This window comes from Furipterus horrens, unplaced genomic scaffold, assembly GCF_987537825.1.
Source record: "Furipterus horrens unplaced genomic scaffold, mFurHor1.1.pri manual_scaffold_7, whole genome shotgun sequence".
Lineage (NCBI taxonomy): Eukaryota > Metazoa > Chordata > Mammalia > Chiroptera > Furipteridae > Furipterus > Furipterus horrens.
In genome coordinates this window covers 47,592,176-47,617,392 of record NW_028327177.1, presented here as the reverse complement: position 1 = coordinate 47,617,392, position 25,217 = coordinate 47,592,176, and the positions used below count along the sequence as shown (strand labels likewise).

The following is a 25,217-nucleotide window of genomic DNA, read 5'->3' as shown; positions in this document are numbered from 1 at the left end:
CAGTTCATGTTCACCTGAAGAGGAGCTATCTCATCTGACCGATTCACCTTTCCCCTCTTTGTATCCTTTCTATTCTCTTTCCCTCCCCCTGTCCACTGCTCCTTCCCTCCCTAAACATTTGTGGCATATCTCTAGGTTTTCTGTTCTCTACCAGGAATTCAGAGGGTGAGGAAGTGCGAGAGAAAGTAACAGAGTCCCACCTGGGCATCACTGGGCCCTTAGTAGAGGTGACAGATGGTAAAATAAAGAGACAGAGTCATCTGGGTTTTAGCCAGGTCTACACAGCTAACTCAAAACAGAAAAGAAAGGGCTTGTACATGAAGAAATGTGCTTGATTTGAAAAAACCATATATTCATTTGATTGTGAAATTGTGTTTTCTCAAATATACTGTATGAGATAAAGTATGTGTACATATTGTACTATTATAAAATAATTTTATTATTAACTTATCAGGGAGAGACAGGGCATTTTACTCTTACTGTCTATAGGTTTAGTCTGGATTCCTGTTTCCAAGGATTAGAAATCCTTTGTTCTAGGGGAGAGAATTAAGTGACAGTTTTTCTCAGAAGACTAGCTCCATGTCTCTCCAATCTGACTTGCAAATGGGTTTTGTTTGGTCCACGCTGTTTTATTCTTTGTTTTTAGCTTTTTACTTATTTATTATTAAATTGTTTTTAATTACAGCTGATATGCAATATTATATTAGTTTTAGGTTTACACAGCATAGTGATTAAAAATTTATATACCTGATGAAGTGATCACTCCAATAAGACTAGTACCCTTTGGCACCATACAAACTTATCACAATATTATTGACTATATTTTCTATACTGTTACTTGACATCCCCATGACTGTTTTTATGAATGGCAATTTGTACTTCTCAATCCCTTTCACCATTTTTACTTATAACACTCTTAAACGAAATCAATGGCTAAGATTAAAAATTTGAAATACTATCATGAAAATCTAGGTTTCATGTTTCTTTGGAAAAGTCTGGTAATATGGGGCTGGTATTATGTTCCAGCCCCATCAGTCCCCAGGATGCTGACACTGATTCCCAAAGGCCAGCTACTAGTTATTACCTTCTTCCTGGTCTCCTTCAAACACCTACACAACATGCACCTCTAGCTCAAAAGGAGAAGAGCTCTGGCCTGGAAGAAAAGGTTAGGTTGCTAAGATCAGGAAGCTAGGTGGTGGTGGGGCTCTGTGAATGGTGGGGACCCTTGCACTGATCAGGAAGAGTTGGGGCTTCTAGTGGTACAGGGTATGTGCAGCCCCGAGAACCCCGGCAGGGTTGGACTGCCTGAGACAGTTGAGCGCCTCTTCAGAAAGCAGCACTTGCACATACTGTGTTGGACTGCAGCTCAGACACTCTTCCTCTGATTTTCTGAGCTGCTACACCCCGATTTTGGGGGAAAGAACACAAAGGAGATGATGGATGAGGGTCCTGGATAAAAGACAGTGGTTAGTTTAGCTGCAGGTAGTTTCGGTTAGAAAAAGGAAAAAAACAAGTTACACATTTTGTACATGAATGTTGCTGTTTATGGTTTAATTCATATAAAATAGTCACAAGCTCTTTGTGTGATGGGAATTTGTCTTATAAAACATCCATAATGCCCTTTCCAGTGACCTGGTCACTAAATATCTTCATTCATTATCTTATTCATTCATAGATTCGTTCACCAGATATTGGAGCACCCACTATGGTTGTGGTAGAGGAGTGTATAATAGTGAACAATATATACTCCCAAGTTCTTCCAATTCTTGGTAGTGATGTGGATGAGAAATGGAGAATTAGAGTGGGAAAGATTTTGCTTGGGAGCAAGATGATTGGGGTTTTAATTCTTTTTTATCCTTCAACTGCAGGGCAAGCTTGGGCCAACCACTTATCCTTTCTGGGCTTCACCTTTATTCAAATAGGGCTAAATTATCTTTAATTTCTTATTAACTTCTAAAATACTTTGCTGAAGAAAAGAGACATGTACATATGGATGCAAATGCAGATTTTCTTACATATGACAAAATAGCTAATTTCTTTACTAGGCTTTAGTTTTCTTCATGTATCTGATTTCTCAATATGAGAGTGTGAATACATTTTATTTTGCTCTGTTTTTCTCTTCTAAGATTTTATGTATGAGAAATTAAATGAAAACTGTTTTTTGCATCCACAGTTGTTGCATGAGAAGGAAGCTGGTGATGATTCTATTGAAAACAGATGGTTTGACTGTCTCTGCATTTATGATTTACTGTCAAAACCCAAAGGCAAATGAGGGCTGTGGAGAAGAAGAGACTTGCAAGAATGTTATGCAGTTGGGGTAATGGGTTTATTATATACATAAACAAGTAAGCATTTATAGCTGTTTTGCCAAAAATAGAGGACAAAATGACGAAAACTCTTTTAGCATGAAAACAAGACAACTGCAATAGACCAATACAGAGCTTACAGACTCTCAAAAGGTCACAGAACCTGAAATGAGAGCTTTCAGGTTGTGTAGTTAGTTATTCAGACAATAAAGTCAACTATACAATGCAAGCTACACATGGCAATAAAACATGATTGGCAAGGCAGTCTCTCACTGGGGGATAGAGAAAGGCTTGCTAGGGCCTGGGGTCACTGATGGGAAAGGGTATTAAAACCTCATAAATCCTCCATATCTTTTCTCCATTTCAGGAACTTCTTTTGAGTAATTTTCACCTTCTTCGTTGGAGGGCAGGGAATCAGCGAAGCGCTTCAGAAAGCCCCCATACCTTTTCTGGTAATCCATCCACCACTCTGGGCGACCCACTCTTCTCATGAAGCCCCCATATCGCTTCTGCAGCTCTTTGGCTTCATCTTCCAGTTGGGGGCTTCTCTTTAAGCCTCTCATGAAGCCCCCGTATCTCTTGCTCACTTCTTCGTCATCACTGCCCTCCTGGTGGTGGCTGCTCTCTCGGTTCTCCCCAGTTCCCAGCAGCTCTTTCAGAGGGTCTGAGGAATTGCCCAGGGTGTCGTCCTCCTCTGCATCCTTCTTCATGAAGCCCCCGTATCTCTTGGCAAAGATTTCACCTCCGTTTGCCTCTTCTTCTGGCTCCAGAGGATAAAGCTCATCCATTTTCTTCATGAAACCTCCATACCTCTTCATGAAGCCCCCATATTTCTTGGCCAGCAAATGGCCCTCCTCCTGCCTGCTGCTTTCCCTGAGGGCACTGGTGCCATCTTGAGGAAGCTCCAGTTTGGACAGCTGCAGCAGCTCCTTGCAGGTATCCCAGGTTTTGAGAGAAGGCAGTTTCCCTTCACATTCCAGTGTGCAAGCCTGGGAAAAGAATTTGATTTAAGGATAAAAAGAGGCTTCTCTGATTTTATTAAGTAAACAGATTTGTTTGGATCTGAAACAAATATAAAAACTCTCACATAATAATCTCTATTTTCTTATTGCAACTTTTCATCATACTGAATAGGCAAACAAAAGAAAAATTGATTTAGAAAAATTGTGGAGAATTAATTGTAACAAATTAGAATTTTTCTTTGGATTTTAACAGATTGCATATATCATGCCATTTCAATATTTTAAAAGATTTTTCCCGCCCAGTTTTAACCTAGATTGGCTTTCTGCACAATCTAATTTCACTGGATAATTTTCCCCTGTTGATTTTCATTTTATTTAAGTGTTTCCTAACCAAAAGGGAGACATCTCTCTTTACCTAATTAGGGAGGTTACCCCCAAATTCCTTTTATCTTCTTACCTTCCAGATAAAATCAATATTAATGATATGATTTGTTTACTTTCTGTGTTAATATTTTACTTGCAATGGTATCCAATATTCCTGCAAACATTTTCAATCTTTAAGAAAAAACAATTTCAAAATAAGTTTGAAAAATGACATTCTAAAAACTCCACTTAAATCCCATGAATAATTTGGATTATGACATGCTGATTTGATGAAAGTAGAGATTTTGCTTTTCATCCCTCTTAATTGATTAAAACAGATTTAATCATCTTCAACCAAATGTTTATAATTATGGAGACACAATGTGAACTTATACATATGCTAATGTTTAAATTATTCATGTTATTTTTCTTAACATTTAGTTACTGCTGTACAGAAAGTCTTTTCCAATGGAAATCATGTTATCTGACAAAATAGAAATGATCCATTTACAACTCCTTCCTTTTTATTATATAATTAAGTTCTAATCATTGTAACAGTTAGGCTATATATTCTAATAAACACTGGTGATTGCTGGGGACTAAATGGTAATGGAAAAATACAATAAAGATTAAGTAATAAAATATTCTCTTCTATTCAACAAGTCATTTGGCTATTATAAAAAGAGTACTAATATTACATGAAGATGTAATATTTCTAATCATGAAATCTATGTGCTATTTATGAGCATTTCAGGGTTTTCAATAGCCCCCTGAAGTTTACTTATAGAACCCAGGTTACTGACCTTTCATTTAGAAAAACTAGGTTCTTTCTTAATATTTAAAAATACTTTGCATATTAATTGATATAAAATACACATTTTAACAAAGTAAGCAAACATTTTATTAGTGCAACAAAATTCTTTAGGATACATATTTAATCAACTCTTAATGATTATTTAAGTTTTATGTCTAAGAAAATTAAATATATGCGTATATAAAAACCTAAAGGTGATCTAATTAAAGTGATCCTTTAATTTTTGATACCTAATTAAGAAATCAAAACGTCATTAAAAATTAAGACGTTTAGGTGTCAATAATATTTTCATTCTAAAATATAATTTAAATTATTTATTTATCAAAATTAATGTTGAATATTCTGTATACTATTACCGAAATGCTTTTTAATGTTAGGATTTCTTCAAAAAATGACAAATAATTAGGATAATACATACTAAGAAAGTGATGGGAATTTATATGCTCCTATATATGTCTATGCATTTTTTTGTTGTATTTATCAGACTCTGTATAATATGGTCAAGGTGAATTCAATTTGAACAACAGTCATAGCATGCCTATGTATCTTTGCATCTGTCACAGAACCAAGCACAAGTGTCTTTCATGTGGTAGAAAGTCAACAAATATTTATTATATTGATTTTACTACATAGTGTTGGCTAGGCAACTTTATTTCTCACATGTTTTTTTGCATCCAAGCTAAAATTCCAGAACTGCTGCAATTCTAACAACGGAGTCATTAACAAAGCCATTTGCCACAGAGAAAATCTCCAATACAAGACAAATCAGTTACTTTTATTTAAGAGGCAACATTTTTCTTGTAATTTAAACATAAAGCTCTATTATGTGTCTTCTCTTTAAGGCTATGTTAGCACATGCACATATCAAATGAAGTGAATCAGGTAATCAAATGAAACAAACAAATCTTTAACCTAAATTACATGCCTTTGATTCTGTGGAATCCTTTCCTTAATTTTTGTCCCTATTTTATGCATCTACATACCAAAGTTTCTTCAAGGGCTCCAGTGAAAAGCTTAACTCCTTCTCGGATGAATACATTATTCTCTACTGAGCTGTTGAAGTCATCACAGAATTTCAACAAATTGAGAAGAGTGCAATTGAATCACAGGGGAGCTAGTTAAAATGAAGCTTCTAGGTCCCAAATTCAGAGCTTTAATCAACAGAACATCAGTGGTGATTTAAGAGCACATGGACTGTGATTAGAATTAAGAGCTCTTTTGCTTTCAGCACCCTCCCCCCCGCCGCCCCTCCATCCAGTAGAATAGATTATCTTTGCATTGTCGTCACCTCTTTGGACACTGGCCACCTCTTCTGTGCCTTTTTCGTAGGCCAATCTAACTGTTGTCTTAGTAGGTTTTACAAAAGCACATTCAAGACATGACAGAAGTTGAATTACGGCTTCACTTGCCTGTGAGAGTTGTTGATCTCTTTCCCTTATGCCTATTATGCGCTCCCTTTCTTTCCCTGTGTGCCTCCCTTCCTCATCCCTTAGCTCTCACAGGTGAGGGTAAGCGCTTGAGGGACTTGAGGTTAAAAGGGCTAGAGAAATGAGATCTGGAAAAAGGGGATGAAATGCCACTAATAAAAAGTGACATTGTCCTCGGGCAGGATGAGAGGATGGTTGTGTGTGAAAGGGTGACTTGGTTGGAAGTTAGAAGCTGGGGGTGACTGAGCATCTTCCTTGGGACAGGTGAGTAGACAACCCAGTGCTCTCCAAGGTGCTGAAGAGAGCACGTCACGGGCCACCCGCATTCCCGAGGTTCAAACAAACTTGGTTGGTGTGGGGACGTGGCCACCCTTACGGGTCCCTAGGTAGTCGTGAGTCCCTGAAGCTGAGAGCTAAAGCGGGACTTGGGTCAGCATTTGGAGGAACAGTCGGGAAACCTGAGTCACCGGAGATCCGGGTCGCGGAGGTGCAGATCGATTGTGACCAGAAGACGCACTGCGCGGTGGCCACTACTGGCTCACCCACCGCGCTAACACTCACCAGCGGGTTGAGGTCGGTCGGGAGCGCCAGGCGGTAACTGCACGTCGCGCAATCCTGGCTGCATTCCGCCTGTACTGTCGCCAGGAGCCTGAGGCCGAGCGCCAGCAGCCAGGTGCAGAGTCTCAGGAACCGCGCCATGGGCTGCAGGGAGAGAGGGACGCGAACTCGGAGCCTGCCCTGAAGCAAGTGTGTTCCTCGGAGGGACCATCGCCGAGACAGTCCCGGCCCGGACTTTGTGGGACAAGAGAGCAAGAGCTCTTAGGGACGTTTCTGCCTGGGTCCTCGCCCGCCCGATGCTGTCTTGAGAGGCCCAGGGGCGCTCAGATCGCCTCGCAGTTCCTAAGTTGGCAATGTCGCCCCGAGTCCGGGGCTGCTCAGGACACTGTGCTCTCTTCCAGGGCATCCTGCTCTAAGCAGAATTCTGGAAGGAACAGCCAATACCAAATGCGCGAAAGCGGGAGCTTGGAGAGGCGCAACATTGACCCGGGTCACAAACAAGAAGGAAGTTGGGAACCCCATGCAATGAAACGCAGAATAAAACAGAGCAGGTGGACGACCCTAAAGGCACGCAGCGAGGGCGAGCGCTGGGCAAGTTCACTCACGTTGACGCTGATCCGGTGGCGCAGCTTGGTGGAAGAAGCCGAGTCCCAGCCACTACACTAGAAAGGAGAGGAGAAGGCGGCAGGTGTCAGTCAGGTAAGGGGCGTCGGGGAGAAGCTGCGGGGGACGCAGGCAGGCTCAGCCTCACCGTCGGGGTTGTCTGTGTCACCGCGGGGCCGCGGTCTGGACTGCAGGTCTCAGAGCTCCCGCCTCGCTTCGCCTGGCTGTCCCAGGGCTGGCGGCTGCTGGACCCACTTTATAATTAGTCTCAAACCCAAGGAGGTGAGCGCGCCCCAATCGCCGGCGGGCTACAGCTGACGCAGGCCCTACGCCACCCCCGCCGACGCCGTCATGGGAGGGGTCCTTCCCAGCTGGTGCTCGCTAGGCTCCCGCGCCACCCCTCCCGCCGGGGGCGGTGTGGGAGAGCTCTTGCTGCTTTACTCACCACCAGGTGACAAACCAAGGTAATTAGGAAATTTGTGGAAAGAGTGGGGTGAATTCAAGTCCCCGCAGATAAGGGCACTGAAATTACACTCCCTGGGGTGCGAGCTCCAGGGAGAGAGCAGAGGTGGGGCATTAGGATGGGCAGATGGTCTGATTTAGATTTCTGAAATACTGGAGACTCTCCGAGCTCGTGAACCGGCCCCTTCTTCGCCTCCTCCTGGGGCGCCCTCGCGGTCGCGGGGGTCACTAAGCAAAGCCGTCCCGGATATCGTTATTTATCCACCTGTCTGTCCCAGCACTAGACTTCGATTTCCTTGCTGTAACATCTAACAGCGTCAGGCTGTTAGTAAGAGCTCCAGTAATGGTTACATGATCGAAACTTTACGGGAATCTTAAAATCTCAGGACTGAGCTGTCCCCTTTTGCGTTAGTCAGACCGCTTGCCCAGCGCGGACGCAATAAAGCCTAAGCTTCAGGAATAGAGTTCCCCAGGGAACTGCATACGGTTCCGCCACTGCAGGAGGGCACCTGCCTCTACCCAGCTTCCCAGGCAGTCTTCCAAGTCGGGATCGTTGCCTCAAGCGCGCTGCCCAAGGTATCCCTGGGGGTATTTCACGAGTACTAGGGGGTGCTGGGGCGGATGTGATGTCAGCACGCAAGAACTGTTGTGTTCAGGATGAGGGACTCTGTACCCAGGACGTCCGGAGCTTGAGGCGCGCAAATACTCTTGGCATAAAGGGGGCCAAGAGCCGGAGGGAGCTGTCGATTGAGACCCGCTCGTCCACTTTCCGGCTCAACGGAAGATTGCCAAGAGGGCAAGTTATTTACTTTGTCTAAGGACTCAGTTATCCCGTTTTGAAAATAGGGACAGAGGTAATGTGCCATTCATAAGGTTCCGGAGATATGCATACAAAATAATGAACGAACACATTTAGATTTGTGTCTGGCACATAGCAAGCCCTAAAAATGTTTCTTATAATATGTCAATCCATCTCCCTTCCGGTTTGTCTATCATTTACCCATCTTTCCATCTATCCATTTATCTATCTTTCTATCTATCTATCTATCTATCGATTATCATCTCTCCTGGCCCTAGAGGGAAACCACAAACAGCATAAACAGTTCCAGAGCCCATACATACACACAGAAAGGGTCTCAGGGCTTTCCCAGCCATAGAGCTCCGTGCAAAGGACTGACCACTTCAACCTTCGCGGGAACCGGCTCGCCTTCGAAGATCAGGTCGCGCTGCATCTCCCACTTCGGTCGTTAGAGGGCAGCGCTCTCCTGTGTAGGTTTGGGTGCATCTGGGAAGTGGGGTCTCAACGTACAGGCTTCGGACACGCACCTGGGGTGGCCGCAGAGCCCCAAGGGTACCCCTCCTGCCTTCTTGGCAGGGGCATCTTTGCAGCCGGGGCCGGAAAGGCGGGCGTGGGGGTGCGGCGACAGAATGCCCGGTATAGCCCTAAGACATCTCGCCAGAAAAGCATAGTTGCCCCTTTGACATTTTACGCTGACATTTTAAGCTCTTCACATCAGTGGCCGATGGAGTCCTCTCCAGCTACCTACCCCTGTCCTCAAAGGAAAAGAGAGCTGACATCTGTAAATGAGATGTCCCCTTGTTGCCCGGACTCTGCAAAGGCGGCCAATTACACTGCATTACTCAGTAGTAAAGGAGTGCACGCATAAATCCTGTCTAAAATGAAAGAAAACTTGCTCTGAGCACTGGCATACCTGGGATCACCTGAGAAGTTTGAACACACAGTAATTAGGAATCAGTGGCAAGAGGCTGAAACATGTGTGTGTGTGTGTGTGTGTGTGAGAGAGATGATCGCTTCCTTAGGGTACACAGTGCTGGACACAAAAAGGCTCCCTGGAATCTTGGAAAAGTAGAAGCTTAACGCTGAAAGAAGCCTGGGGATAATTATTTCCACCCTCATTATGTATGTGGTAAAATTGAAGCTCAGTGTCCAAGCGACACCCAAGTGACACGGTGGCAGAAATAGGACCCCGACACCTCCTTGCTGGTGGTACTCATCTCAGGCCCGGTTTATTTCTTTTGGAGTAAATTAGTGCTCGCTCTGAGTTAGTTTCTCTTGGTGAATCTGCCTTTTCCTCTTGCATTAGTGCTAGGGTGGTTAGTGCCTGAGCACTTGCTCAAATAATTGGGACATAATGAGTGCTGAATAAATGTGTGTAAAGGAACACATGAGTGGTAACAGGTCGGTCTTGTTTGCATACCCAATTCAGTGTGGATGTCTTTCCATCACTGGTCCCAGTCTACTCTAGAGGCTAAAGGGCATACATTTTTGTGTTCTTTTATATTTGAAAGGTGGCAGTGGGTTGCAAGTAATTTACCTTCTCGTGATCCTTTAAATATTTTTAGAGAACAAATAGATTTTGTAATTATCTTCTGGGAAAAAGCTGCTGTAGAAATGAGACTCAAAAAAGGGAAGGGAACCTTCTCTTAAAGCATTTAATCCAGGGAATTCCAATTCCCAGGTCAAAAGCAAGACTGCTTTCTTCTGATCCTTGGATCAGACAAAGGGGATTCATTTCAGAGACCAAGTAATGTGGCTTTTCAAGTGTCAATGATGAGTGGGATTTCACTCAGTTCTTAGGTGTTCTGTGAGCTGGTAGGAGAGACTTAAAAAGTCCTTTCAGTGTTGTCTTTCTTCATCTCCAGGTTGGAAGATTACTGAATTAAATAGTGTCTTGCAAGTGTCCAGTCCTCTCTTCCCTCACCTTCATGCTACCCAAATGCACATACTTTATTATGGGAGCCAATTTCCCTCTGCCTCTCCCTCTCTAACATAGCAGTAGTGAGAATGTGGCCATTCTGCTCTCTGGGGATTGTGTAGCATTTCAGCATAAAACACCACATTCTAAAATTTCCAATATTTTGAGCCATGCCAGAGGCAGAGCAAACTTACATGTTTTCAGTTACAATCTAAAGTACACACTTTGTAAGATAAGATTCTATGAGCTAGGGATGTTATATGAAGTATCACTTGATTCTTCTTCTGACTGCCTCAGAGCACCCTACCAGAGACCGGGAAATTGGTTGGAAGGAGAGGTTTTTATAGTGTAATAAATCCCCATTTTAAGAAAAGTGAGAGCTGATACATCTTTACTCTCAAAATCCAGACAACAAAATAAACCCTTTGAAAGAAAAAGTATCTTGGTACAAAGTTTCCTAAAAGTGAGTTTAAATAATAAAGTGTATGTCAGTGTGTCAGAGAGAGAAAGAGAGAGGGAGGAAACAGCAAAATGAAAAAAAAAATATCAGCTAGGAAGGAAAAACCAAACTAAGCACATCAATATTTAATACTGTAAATTTAGAATTGAAATAGGGTGGCTTTAAGCTATCAGGGCATGATAAATTTTAGTATTAAGCATAGGTAATTAGATCATGAAAAAAACAAGTTTCATTATGACTCATTAGATTAAAAGAAGATAGAATTGTGGATCATCAACATATGGATTGTCCAGGAGCTTGACTTTAAAAAATGACTTTTGGAATTGTCTTGAAAAAATTTAATAGCCACACCAGAGAACCAATTCTGTTAAAAAATTGTATTGCCTCTTTGGACCCGAACCTTGTGTAATAACTTGACTTTGATTTTTTTTTTTTTTAGTTGTTGCCTAAATGAAATTTTAGACCCTATCTATTGGACCTACAGAGAAGGCAGAATATTAATTGAAAGGTTGAAGATATTCATCAAAGAAACAATTCCCGGGGAAAAAAAAAAAAAAAGAAACAATTTCCACAACTAAGGCTGTACTAAAATTTCTAAACAGGTTTTAAGCAACAAAAACTCACTGGAGTAAATGTGGTGGCTCCAGGTTCCCAGCTTCTAGAGGGGTCTCCTCTGCATATGTTCACAGCACAGAGTTTTATAATAATGGATACTCGGTAAGGTTGTTTTTAGAAACTGTGCTTCTACTTGTAGCTACATCTTCTATTGCTCCCATACCCATGAGGCAGACTCAAAAAGTCAGCATGTTGTTATAAAATTATATAGGGAATGAACTAAACCTCTTTAGATAGTATTCACTTCCAACTATAATTATTCTCTTGTTATCTACTTTGTTGTATATAAACATTAGAGCCCAGCTAAAAGTATTGCTTTATATGCATATATCTTGTGAAAATCCGTCTAGAGAAGATATCCTAGAAACTAACAAAATGCAAGAAGAAAAACAATTATTTCGGTATTAAGAGTTTAGGGTAAAAAAAAATCTAATGTTAATTTTTGCTTCTTTATCAACTGAGTGGGTAAACTTTGGAAAGTTAATCTCTAAACCTCATTTTTCTCACCTATACAATGGGGATAATAAAACCAATCACATTGGTTCGTTGCACGGATTAAATAAAAAACTAATACATATATATGTATATATATGTATATGTATACATATTAGATGTATAATATATATAATATTTATATAACTTGTAGGTATCCAACTTATATTAATGACACTTCTTAGTGTGCTGTGTTAAACTTGAATTTCCAAGGCAAAATGATTTTTTTTCTCATTTCCTGGAATGTTATGTTCTTGGCCTCTTATATTTGGAATCACGATTTTGTTGCCTTAGTGGAGTGTTCAGATAATGAAAGCAAGTGAGTATTTTGACAATGGTTAAAGGAATCAGGCTATTTAACTACCTGACTCCAATGCTCCAAATTAAAAATTACAATGAAAGGCCAATTTTATAATAACTGTGGGTAGCAAGCTGTTTCATAAAAATATATTAAAGTATGTTTAGAAAAGAGGATTTGTAGATGGCACACAATCCTATCAATTGTTATTTTATTTGGGATATATTATGCAGCATTAATCTCCAACATTTCTGTGTATAGCAGAGCATTTAAGGGGAGATAAGATGAAGTAGAGGTATTTGGAGCAGGACACTCAGGGGTTTCATAGAAGGGCAGGCCTTGAGCAAGTAGAGAAGACAGGAAAAAGAGTCTTAGGGCAACGCAGAGACAGGAAGGAGCCTATCAATGAAGACAGCTGTCAAGAGTGCAAGGCAGTATGAATGGGGAGTTGATCTGGCACCGGAAGCCTCCAGTGGAGTGGGGTAGGGGACATTGGGAATAAAGCCAGGAAGAAGGAGATTGCTCAACCACTCTTGGTGGTGGGAGGGTACTGTACTGGGGGAAAGCAGTTGGTCACTCAGAGCAGCATGACATAGAGAGCATTGACTCCCACAAGACCCTCTTTCCTCTGCAATGTCCACTCCCACAGTGAGCTCTAGCAAGGTAGATGCCCCCAAGAAGATTTATCCAGAGATAGAATAAGAAGAAATGTTTTTTGTTCCTCATGTATAGTGTGTGTGCGCGTTTTTAACTTCTTATCCCTCAGAGAAGATGGAGGAGTAAGGCAGAATGTGAGTGTGTCAGGTTCATTTCTTACCCTCTGCCCAGTCCATCATCCTCCTCTAAAGGGGATACTCACACTTTCATTTCTAATTAATGGACATTCACTGAGGCAAGTTCTCCTTCAGTTTTTTGCCATAGGACCCCAAGTGTATTTGCTTCTTCTAGTCCTGTTGTCTTTGATTTTCCATTTGAAATCCTCCCAAGCCCTTAGGATGTTTGTGTTATTGACTACTCCTTTCTCACTTGTATTGTTGGTTTTTTCTTCTATTGGTCCTTAGTCCTCATATAACTTCATAACTGTAAAACTGTTTATTTTCCTCTCATTAAAAAAAGAACATATTCTTAAATCTGTAATCATTCTCTTCCTTGCCCAACTCTGTCCAACTCTGTCTTAACTTTACCTTCAGAGTTCTGATTATTGAAGGATGGAATAAATTCTTTGTTGGCCCTTCTTCATCTCCTATGAATTCCTTCCTCCATTGCCACTTTATTTTTGTTCTTACCGCTCCAGGGAAATCATACTTCTTAAAGTCAGCAGTAATCTTTTAGATAAAAACCCAATAAGCTCTTTTCAGTCTTTGTATTGCATGTCTTAACTGCAGTGTTGGACACTAGTGTTCATTCTGTCTTTCTAGGAATTCTCAAAACTTTTTCTCTTACCTTTTTGGTTGTTCCTTCTTACTCTATTTCCTGCAATTTTCTTTCTCCATCTGTCCCTTAAATGGTGATGTTCCATATGGATTTTTCCTGTCCCTCACCTCAAGTTGCACATTTTGCTTGGAAAAACTTCTCCATTGCAGGACCTTACCTCTCATTTATATACCAATTATTCCTAAATCTCTATATTCAGCTCAGGCTCTTCCTCTGTATCCATGAGTATATTTGAGTGTATATGCTCTAGGCATCTCAAAATTTGTGCTGAACTACTTTACTCATTTCTTCTTTAAATATGCCTTTGCTCATGTATTCACTCTCAGTGAATGGAAGACATCTGGAAATCAATGTTTTAAATATTAAATTTAACCATTCTAATTTGTATCTCCCTGATGACTAATAATGTCAAGCTTCTTTTCATGTGCTTTTTGATCTTTCATATCTTTTGTATAATTATCAATTCAAATATTTTACCAATTTTTATTGGGTTGTTTATTTTTTATGATTGAATTGTCAGAGATCTTTATATATTCCGGATACAAGTCTTTGGTCATAAATTGCTATTATAAATATTTTCATCCATTGTCAAGCTTACGTTTTTATCTTCTTAACCATGTCTTTTGAAAAGCAGAAGATTTGTGTCTTATCTAAGAAATATTTTCCTATGCCAAGTTTGTGAAAACATTCTCATGTTTTCTTCTAGAAGTTTTATATCTTTTTTTTCCAAAATGAATATCCAGTTACAGTACTATTTATTTAAAAGAATATTCCTTTCCCATTGAATTATCCTGTCAACTTGGTCAAAAATCAATTAAACATCTATGTGTAAATCTATTTTTGAATTCTTTGTTATATTCTCTGTTCCACTAATTAATAATGTATATCCTTATGCTAACATTTCACATTATCTTGATTGCTGTAGCTTTATGTTAAATTTTAAGATGGTCAATCCAAGACAGTGGCAGAGAAGTGGATGTTACCCTTACCTCCTCCTAGGACAAAACTTGAATTACAATTAAAATATAGAGCAATCAACCTTAATAACCAACTAAAGACTAGCTGAAGTTTTACAACTAAGGACTTACAGAAGAAGCCACATCGAGACTGGTAGGAAGTGTGGAGATGTGAAAAGAGTTGGCCCTGCTCCCATGGGAGGCATGTGAGATCTTGGAGAGATATCTCAGCTGTGAGGGGTTCCCTCTGAGAAGAGTGGGCTCTCAACCCCAAGCCAAGTTCCCTAGCCTAGAGCACCAGGGCCCCCATGTATTATCTGGCTATGAAAATCAGCAGGGATTCTATCTGCCAGAGAGACAGGGGTCTGCTAGAGACAGAGGTGCCTTCTTAAAGGGTAAGTGCTCAAAATCTCACTCACAGCCACTCATTCTGCACTTGGGAAGAGTAATGGTGGAGTAGAGAGTCATGTAAAGAGAGTCTGTGGTGTGTGGCTCTGGGGAGAGAGATGAAGGGACAGTCACCAGGTTAGTTGTGCTGAGTCACTCTCCTACTATGCAGATGCCAACTTTCTTGGGTGGAACACTTCCCTCTATATGACATCAGCCTGCAGGAATGAAAAAGCCCCATTCTCTGAACTCCCTCTTCCCCCATCCTATGGAATTTGTGCCCCTGCTGAGGAGTAAGCTGCCTGAGCCAAGGTGTAGAGGTCTGGGCAGACTCAGTGGGTGTCAGTGACTGAGTTGTGTGGCTTTGGATTGGGACCCATTTCACCCCCACTTTTCCACAAACCTGACTGGTGCCTCCCCATCAGTGGAGATCTGCTAGCCCCACTCTCTGGGCTCCTGGCAGCCCCATCCTCCTGACTCCTGGTGGCTCTGCCCTGCCAAGGTCTGGACAGAATTCAGGACAGACTGAGTTGTGTGGCTCTAGGGTGGGGGCCACTCCTCTCACCTTCCCCCAAGCCTGACTGGCACCTCCCTCTTATGGGAGATTTACTAGCTTCATCCTCCCTGCTCCTGGTGGCTCCACCCTCCTGAGATCAGGCTCCTGGAATAATCTGGGACAGACTGAGTTCTGTGGCTCTAAGATGGGGATCATATTTCCCTTGAATTCCTGAGTTGTGCAGAGCTTTTTCTTCACAAGGACAAATATTAGTCTGTTTGGGCCTAATAAACTTGGCTTGCCTCACACACTGATGACTCCCTGAGATGCTGCCCCATCACAGAGGTATGCAAGCAGCCAGTGGGAGGCAGCCAGACTTGGTATATCTTGGGACATTTGCCAAGTGGTCTCAGACACAGAACTGGCACCAAGTTTGAACCTGTATTAATATGGTGAACACCACTTGTTCCTACCTAATGACTTACTAAGGATCTACCTCATGCAACTCAAGTACCTCCAGAAGCTTTTTCAGTGACTGAGCTCAACAGGCAGCTGGCAAGTGGAGGCAGGTGGAGGCAGTTCTTGAAGTGACTTGGGACTTTTCTGACTTGCCTCTGGGCCCAAGTACTGGTAAAAACCAGTCTTGGTGTGCAGCTTGGCCTTTTTGTGTACACCCAGGCCCAGCAGAAGCAGCCACAAACTGTGGATCACTTTGTGCTTCCAAACAGTTTGCCCAGGGCCAGTCACAGGCAGCAGCTGGCATTGGCACTGAAAAAATATAAAGGATTATGAGAAAATATTATGAACAACTATATGCTAACAAATTGGATGATCTGGATGAAATGAATAAATTTCTAGAAACATACAATCTTTCAAAACTGAATCAGGAAAACTCAGGGAATCTGAATAGACAGATCCCAACTAATGAAATTGAAGCAACAATCAAAAATCCCCCAACACATGCACCTGAAACCTATATACGTTTGTTGGCCAGTGTCACCCCAATAATTTCAATAAAAAGAATAAAAGAAAACTCCAGCAAACAAAAGTACTGAACCAGATGACTTCACGAGACTTTTACCAAACATTCAAAGAACTAATACCCACTCTTCTCAAACTATTCCAAAAAATTAAAGAGGAGGGAAGACTCCCAAGTTTGTTTTATGAGGTCATCATTATGCTAATTCCAAAACCAGATAAAGACACTACAAAGAAAGAAAATTATAGGCCAATATTCCTGATGAACATAGATACTAAAATCCTCAACAAAATATTAGCAAATTGGATCCAGCAATATATTAAAAAGATCATACACCATAATCAAGTCGGATTTATTCTGGGGATGCAAGGTTGGTACAATATCTGCAAATCAATAAATGTGATAGATCACTTAAACAAAATGAGGAATAAAAACACATGATCATATTAATAGATTTTTAAAAAGCATTCGATAAAATTCAACACTCATTTATAATAAAATCTCTCAGCAAAATTGGCATAGAGGAAACATACCTCACTTAATAGAGTTCACATGTGACAAACCAGAGCCAGCACCATACTCAATGGGCAAAAACTAAAAGTGTTTTTCTTAAGATCAAGAACAAGACAGGGATGTGCAGTTTTACCTCTTATTCAACTAGTACTAGAAGTTCTAGGCACAATAATCAGACAAGTAGGAGAAAAAAAAGGCACTCAAATTGTAAGGGAGGAAGTAAAATGGTCATTATTTGCAGATGATGTTGTGTTGTACATAGAAAACCCCAAAGACTCCACAAAAAACTACTAGATCTAATAAATGAATTCAGCAAAGTAGCTTGGTACCAAATAAATCTTGAGAAATAAGTTGCATTTTTATACACCAATAATGAACTATCAGAAAGGGAAACAAAGAAAACAATCCCACTTACAATTTCATCAAGAAAAATACCTAGGAATAAATTTAACCAAGGATGTAAAAGACTTATACTTGAGAAATTATAATAAACTGAAGAAAGAAGTTGAGAATGATAGAAATTAGTCTAAGTGTATGCTGTGTTCATGGAATAGAAGAATTAATTAAAATATCCATATTACCCAAAGAAATCTATAGATTCAATGGAATTCCTATCAAGATACCAATGGTATATTTCACAGAACTAGAAAAAACATTCCAAAAATTTATATAGCACCACCAAAGATCTTAAATAGCCACAGCAATCTTGGGAGAAATAAAGTTGAAGAAATCACAATACCTGATATCAAGCTATACTACAAGTCCATTGTAATCAAAACAACATGGTACTGGCATAAAAACAGACACTTAGATCAATAGAACAGACCAGAGGGCCCAGAAATAAACCCACACCTTTATGGTCAAATAATATTTGACAAAGAAGGCAAGAACATAAAATGGGGGAAATATAGTCTGTTCAATAAATGGCGTTAGAAAAATTTGATATGTGCAAAAAATGAAACTAAATCACTTTCTAATACCATATATAATAATAAATTCAAAATAGATTAAAGACTTATGTGTTAGTTTGGAAACCATAAATATCTTACAAGAAAACATAGGCAGTAAAATCTTGGACATTTCTCATAGCAATATATATATTTTTCCTGATATATCTCCTTGGCAAGAAAAACAAAACAAAAAATAAACAAATGGGACTACATCAAGCTAAAAAGATTCTGCACAGCAAAGATAATCATCAACAAAATGAAAGGACAGCATACTGAATGGGAGAACATATTTACTGAAACATCTGGTAAGGAGTTGATATCCAAAATTTATACAGAACTTATAAAACTCAATACCAAAAAACAATCAATTTAAAAATGGGCAAAGGACTTGAATAGACATTTCTTTGAAGAGGACATACAGATGGCCAATAGACATATGAAAAGATGCTCAATGCCACTAATAATCAGAGAAATACAAACTAAAACCACAAGATATCACCTCATACCTGTCAGAATGGCTATCATTAATAAATCAACAAACAAGAAGTGTTGGTGAGGATGTGAAGAAAAGGGAACCCTTGTACACTGTTGTTGGGAATGCAGATTGGTGCAGACACTGTGGAAACCAATATGTAAGAACCATCAAAACCAGAACTTATGACCCAGCATATTCCATTCTGGGAATATATCCAGAGAAACCTGAAACATTGATTCAAAAGAATATATGCACCCCTATATTCATTGCAGTCCTAGCTACCATAGCCAAGATTTGGAAGTAGCCCAAGCGCCCATCAGTAGATGAGTGAATAAAAGCTGTGGTGCATTTACATAATGGAATACTACTCAGCAATATTAAAGAAAGAAATATTACCTTTTGTGACAACATAAATGGACACGGAGAGTATTATGCTAAGTGAAATAAGCCAGTCAGAGGAAGACAAATACCATATGATTTCGCTTATATGTGGAATCTAATGAATGAAATAAACTAACAAACAAAACAGAAACACACTTATGGATACAGATAACAGACTGACAGCTGTCAAAGGGAAGGGAGAGCTGGGGGGAGTTGCAAGGCTGGATTAAAAAGTTAAAAGTACTAAGCAAAGAAAAACTCATAGACTCAGACAACAGTATGGTGATTACCAGAGAGAAAGGAAGTGGGGGAGGTAGCAGAGGGTAAAGGGGGGATTAATGGTGTTGGAAGGAGACAACCTGGGGTGGTGAACATACAGTACTATACACAGATTATGTATAATAAAACTGTACACCTGAAACCTATATAATTTTATTAAGAAATGTCACCCTAATAAACTCAATTAAAAAAAATCTTAAAACTCCCCAACTTTGTTCTTTTGTAATTGTTTTGGTGATTATAGCTTCTCTACATTTCCATGTAAATTTAAAAATCAGTTCATCGATTTATTCAGAAAATCCTGCTGAGATTTTGATTGGAATGAATTACATCTGTAGAATAGCTTTGGGGAATTGACATCTTAACTGTGTCTCCCATTCTATGAGCATTGTACATATCTCCATTTACTCAGTCTTCACAGTCCTCTTTAATCTTTCTCAGCAATAGTTTATAGTTTTAAGTTTACAACTATTGCACATAATTTGTAAGTTTTATTGCTAAGCATTTTTGTACATTTTTATCTCTTTCAAATGATATTATTTTAACATTTATTTTCCTAATATTTGTTATTAGTTCTGTTTTGTTTCTAATACAGAATGACAAAATCTTACAAGTACTATGATTAGTTCACTTTAGATTATAATAAATCATGCATTTCTCCTCTCTTAGTCTTCCCTAGTCTTCATTCCCCATGTATAGGCACAAATACTTGTATATAATAGGCACGCAATAAAAGTTTTTTGAATGAAAGTATCATGTTCAAGATCAAGTTCATTTTGGATTAGTTCTCAAAAGACCATTAAAAAGCACTCAGAATTTTAAAATTGGGTACTCTCATAGCATGAGCTATATCTGAAAAGCAGAGTGAAGTGATTTGACAATCACTTGACTGATTTGAAAAATGTGGACATTTTTCTAAACTTGATTGGCATTCAAATTATCTATTGTTCTCTCAACAAGATAAATGTCAAATCACATCCTTGATTGTGTTATCTCAGGAGAGAAGTCTAAAATAAGAGAAAAAAGAGAGGTAATAGTTGATTCTAAAGTAACAATACCACATGCAGATGCAGGGTCTAGGGAGCCGTTGCCACTCTGGACTATTACAGCCTTCACAAAGGAATAGAAGCTCAGAGTTATAAGGAACCTTAAAGGCAAGAGGGATCCAAGAATTAGAGCTCTAGTTGGGTCAGATGAAAGTAGGCACCTCTCTAATCTTGAGTTTCCATGGTCATTGGACTAGATGAGAGACTGATCTTAATTTTAAAAAATCCATAATCTAGAGAGAGAAGAAATTTGCTATTTTGGTGAGTAGTACTGCAATCTATTCTGAAGGCTGGAAACTGGAGACTCCAGGCTATATCCAAGCATCCCCCACACAAGTTCTATTTCATTGATAGTGTTTCTGAATTTTTAAACATTTATATTGTAAAATAAAAACTAATAACTAATTAAAATCAACAACTAACTTCCCTAATTTTAAATTTAGTCTTTTTGTAGAAAGACTGTAACAGTGGAAAATTTTAACAGTGGGAAATTGTAACCGATCTCATCATTCTTTGCCACTTTCTATAAATGTTGACTCTAATATATAGCTTGTAGATAAACTGCATGTTTGTATAAGAATCTTAGAAACCAACTGCTCAAAAGATACAGACTCTGACCTTCAGGCACCCCAGATCCAGGACATTTGCTGACCTTTGACCTCAGAGCCAGAATGATGTGAAGCCAGGATGACTAAATCAGGGTGGTACACACTGGGCCATCACTTGCCTTATTGACTGGACTGTGCTCGTCTGCACGTAGAGAACTTTTCAAATCCCTCCCTTGAGCTCTTTGTTCTGTTCCCCTCTCCTTCCTTATAAAAATTTCTGCTTCCACTGAGAGATGGAGATGGGCTTTGAGACAGTAGTCTCCCATCTTTCAGATGACTGGCATCTGAATAAACCACTTTCCTTTACATCAGCACCTGCCTTTCAAGTATTGGCTTTCATAGCAGCAGGCAGCCAGACATGTGTTCGGTTACAAAACCAAGATTTCTTGGCTATTTTGAAAACAAGAAACTATAGAAGGCCTTGGCCTTAGCTTTGCATGGCAGCAACTGGCTAGAATGAGGAGGGGCTCCTCTCTAGTTTCTCTTTAGTTTTAGTGTCCTTTTTTAGTTTTCCATAGTCTATACCATGCTGACCCCTGACCCTCTTTACTAGTATATTTTACATGCCTGGCTTTAGAGGCATATGACTTTGCAAACTCTGATGTCTTAGAATTCAAAACAGAAACTTGCTTGTCATTTGTGACCCATTCATCTTTTTGAACCTGTATTTCATATCCATCACCATGCCCTAGTAATTCTACCTTTTTAATGCCTCCCAAATCTGTCACCTTCTCTCTTTACCCATTCTCACTGCTTTCAACCACACTTGTTCCCAGATGGATTACTCCTGTGAGCTCACTGTGTTCCATGTTGTGGTAACATTCATGAGAAGAGAAGCAATGGAAGATAGAAAAGGTGGGGAGGAAGAAGTCTTTCTGTCTCAAAGGCAATAGAAATATTTCTGGAGCAATATGGGTAGAGGGTACCCTTTCCTGAGTGCCATTCCTTTATACCTGAGACTTCACCTCACTTGGGAAGTGGATCATTACTGGAAGGAAAAGAAAATGAAGGTCTTCAGTGAGGCTTCCATTCTATTTTATCTTCTTTCTAGATTTCCACTTTGATTCCCTTTCACTAGTTTATTCCTACCAGCCTGCACACTGTTGATCACAGGAAAGCTTATGATCTAATAGTGTGAGTTTTCAAATCACTTAGATGACTGTATATGAGGGATGAGGGTTAGACGTTTCAGTGTGAGACCTCTATTTCCTACCTGCTGGAGGTACTGTGACATCAAGAGCTTCAGAAAGTCTTTACTGGCAGCACTGATGGTAACTATTTTAAAAATCCTCAGCCAAGCTTGCCTACATGTCAAGCAAAGAGATCTCAAATGTATTAATTGTTGCAAATATTTCTAGAGAGACAGTTTGTCTTTGATTTGTGAGAAGAAAATTCTTAACTATTAGCAGTATACAGCAGCTTATGGGGAATGAAAATGTCCAGAATGATGCTGCAGGATTAGAAACTTCAACTAAAGAGGCAAGGCCTCCTTCAAGTAGGTGTTGTCAAATTGGAAACAAATATGGAAGCTGAGAAGATAAAGGTGCCTTGCCTATGGTTGTTTATGTGTGTGTGTATGATGGGCATGTGGGGTAAGACTCTTTTCCACTTACGTAGTTAGTGCAGAAAAGTAAGAGAAACTTTGGCTATGCCTGAATTCTTTCCCCTCTTATATCTTGAGTTAGATAATTGAAAAACCTGAATATGCATACATATAACCATAGCTTATAGCAGGAGTGCATTAACCTTAAATGGGACACCTATTAAATAAAAGTGCACATTCCTAGGTCCATGACCAGACAGTCTGATGCTGGAGGTGGGCAGTGGGCCCAGGTATGTGCACTATAACAACATCCCTAGCTGACCATCCTGCAGCTGGACCCTCAGATAATATGTACTTAGAGAAACAGCATCTATAAGAAAACCACAAATGGATGTGGCCTGGGCTAATGGTCTAACCTCCAGACCTTAGGTCATGTGATTGCATTGATTATCCTGAATGACATCTTGAAAGTCACAAGCACACACACCAAACAATGACGCACAGGTATACACATACCACACACACATGCACATACCCACATCCTACACACACCACAACACACACACCACAAACATAACTACACACAGTATAGACACATCGTCACACATACCGCACATGCATATACACACAACACGCACACTACACACATCATAGACATGCCACATACATACACACACAATACATGTACACACATATACCACACACAGACACACACCACAGACTCACAAGCACATACATGTATGTGCATTTTGCTTTTTCATTTAAAATATAAGAAAAGCACTACTCATTGTCAAGCAGCAATGTAAGAGAACAAAGGTCTTTTCCCTGTCTCTTGAAGTCCTTAAAAAGAAAGTGCAATAAAAAGACAACCCACGAAATGGGAGAATGTGTTCACTGGTATATTTGATAAGAGGTTAATATCCAAAATTTATAAAGAACTTACAAAACTTAACACTAAAAAGACAAGCAATCCAATTAAAAAATAGGCAAAGGACCTGAATAGACACTTCTCCAAAGAGGACATACAGATGGCCAATAGACATATGAAAAGATGCTCATCATCACTAATCAGCAGAGAAATGCAAATTAAAACCATAATGAGATACCATCTCACACCTGTCAGAATGGCTATCATCAATAAATCAACAAACAAGTGCTGGTGAGGATGTAGAGAAAGAGGAACACTTGTACACTGTTGGTGGGAATGCAGACTGGTGCATCCACTGTGGAAAGTAGTATGGTGATACCTCAAAAAATTAAAAATAGATCTGCTTTTTGACCCAGTGACCCCACTTCTGGGAATATATCTGAAGAAGGCCAAAACACTAATTCAAAAGAACATAAGCACCTCTATGCTCATTGTAGCTTTATTTACAATCCCCAAAATATGGAAGCAGCTCAAGTGTCCCTCAGTAAGTGACTGGATAAAACAACTGTGGAACAATGGATTACCAATTGGCTGTAAAAAAAGAAAAATTTACCCTTTGCGACAGCATGGATGGACCTGTTAAACATTATGCTAAGTGAAATAACAAATACCATATGACTTCACCCACATGTGGAATCTAATGAACAAAGTGAACTAACAAAAAAAATGGGGACAGACTCATAGATGGAGAGCAGGATGACAGCTATTGTAAAGGGGAAAGCTAGGGGGTGGAGGGCTTGAAAAAAAATGAACAAGAACTCATGAACATGAACAACATTGTGGTGATTGCTGGGGGGAGGTGGGGATAAGGGGGTTAAGTGGTAAAGGAAAAAATACAATAAAATTTTTGAAAAATAAAATTAAAAAAATAAAAATTTATTTAAAAAAAGAAAAGAAAAGAAAGTGCAAGTCACAGAAATGAGCTTGTCTTTGTATCCTTCCCAGGACCTAATCACTGATGCTGGACCAACTCTATTGTTATTATAATGAGAGGAGAAGGAAGACTGGAAATCTCCCATTAAAATGTTTCTTTTAAAAATGTCTCCAACAAATGCACAACCTTTTTTCATATTTAATGTTTTGGATTGAGGAAAGAGAATGATACTATGTATTGGGCAAGTGAAAGAAAACAGCATGAAATCATAACCAGGAGGTAGGAGGGTGGTGGCTGAGAGCACAACTTTGGAGTTTTGTGTTGCAATCATCTGGATTCTAGTTCATTCTGGATTCTAGACTAATTCTAGTTAAGAAGATTCTAGTTAGCCCAGCTTCTGCTTCTTGTGGCTTGGCCTAAAGCTCATAACCTCTTCATGCCCCATCTATACACGCTATAGTTGTAGTACCGCATTCATAGGATCCTTGTAAGGATTAAAATGGGAAATGCTTACAGTAGTGTGCGAAACACACTTCAGAGTAGACAAATGTTAGCTTTTATAAATAAGCAGAATAATGCATGGCTTTCTCTGCACTCCCTGCCCTGTTAGTCTTCTACTCTAATTACTTCTTAGTGACCAGAAGAGGGGAGAGAGCAGATAGAATAAGGCTGTAGGAGAGAGTGGGCGGAAGAAGGAGGAGGAGGGTCATGAGTGGGGGCATGTATTGGGATCACTTTCCCTCTACCATGTTACTTACTAATAGATCCCTACAAGCATGTTCTTATTAGATGGGCTGGGTGGCCAATTTTATTCTCTATAATCTCCAAAGGTAAAAACTGATCAGATTTACAACTTCTGCTTTTCATCCAAATAGACCTCGGCAGTGAACATTTAATTTCAGACGGCTCAAATATTAAGACCAGCTTTGAACATAACTTCTTTTCTTTTCCTGAATTCAGGAACCATAAAAACTGGCCAGGAGGAGGCCCTCAGACCTCATTCTTTATAGCAGATGTTGCAAAATAGTGACCAGCAGTTGGAAGTTGGCCCACCGATGTGTTTTGTTTGGCTCATATGGTATGTTTTAAAATTTGGAATTGATGTCCAGCATTTCAGAATACGAAAGCTTACATAAAAGTACGAATTTCCAACCTATTTTGGAAATCAGATCTGGTTCTTGTCCAGGCTCCCATTCACATGTGGACTTGCAGGTTGGGGTTGAACGTGGCTGTCCTGGGAGGGACAAGGGTCTTATCAGTTTGGGGGCCCTACCAGGCTAGCTATACACAT

General features: G+C 39.9%; 1 protein-coding gene across 2 annotated transcripts; it reads right to left on the bottom strand.

Annotated features, from left to right (window-relative positions):
* Nucleotides 1–2,298: 2,298 nt before the first annotated feature.
* PENK (proenkephalin) lies at nucleotides 2,299–7,310 on the bottom strand. Of its 2 annotated transcripts, XM_090282841.1 has the most exons (4): nucleotides 7,182–7,310; nucleotides 7,036–7,092; nucleotides 6,434–6,574; nucleotides 2,299–3,295 (listed from the first exon to the last, which is right to left on the bottom strand). In XM_090282841.1, exons 3-4 carry the CDS (start codon nucleotides 6,569–6,571, stop codon nucleotides 2,633–2,635), a joined length of 801 nt encoding a protein of 266 aa, XP_090138967.1. In that variant the 5' UTR covers nucleotides 6,572–6,574; nucleotides 7,036–7,092; nucleotides 7,182–7,310; the 3' UTR covers nucleotides 2,299–2,632. The 2 variants fall into 2 exon arrangements, with proteins under 2 accessions (XP_090138967.1, XP_090138968.1); XM_090282842.1 differs by having other exon boundaries at nucleotides 7,036–7,310.
* Between the last annotated feature and the right edge of the window lie 17,907 nt (nucleotides 7,311–25,217).

Bases quoted from the DNA above. Each gene is read 5' to 3' on its own strand.
- PENK (XM_090282842.1), bottom strand. From the start codon at position 6,571: ATGGCGCGGTTCCTGAGACTCTGCACCTGGCTGCTGGCGCTCGGCCTC. The intron at 3,296-6,433 runs GTGAGTGTTAGC...TTCTTTTCCCAG, and splicing joins CGACCGACCTCAACCCGCTG to GCTTGCACACTGGAATGTGA.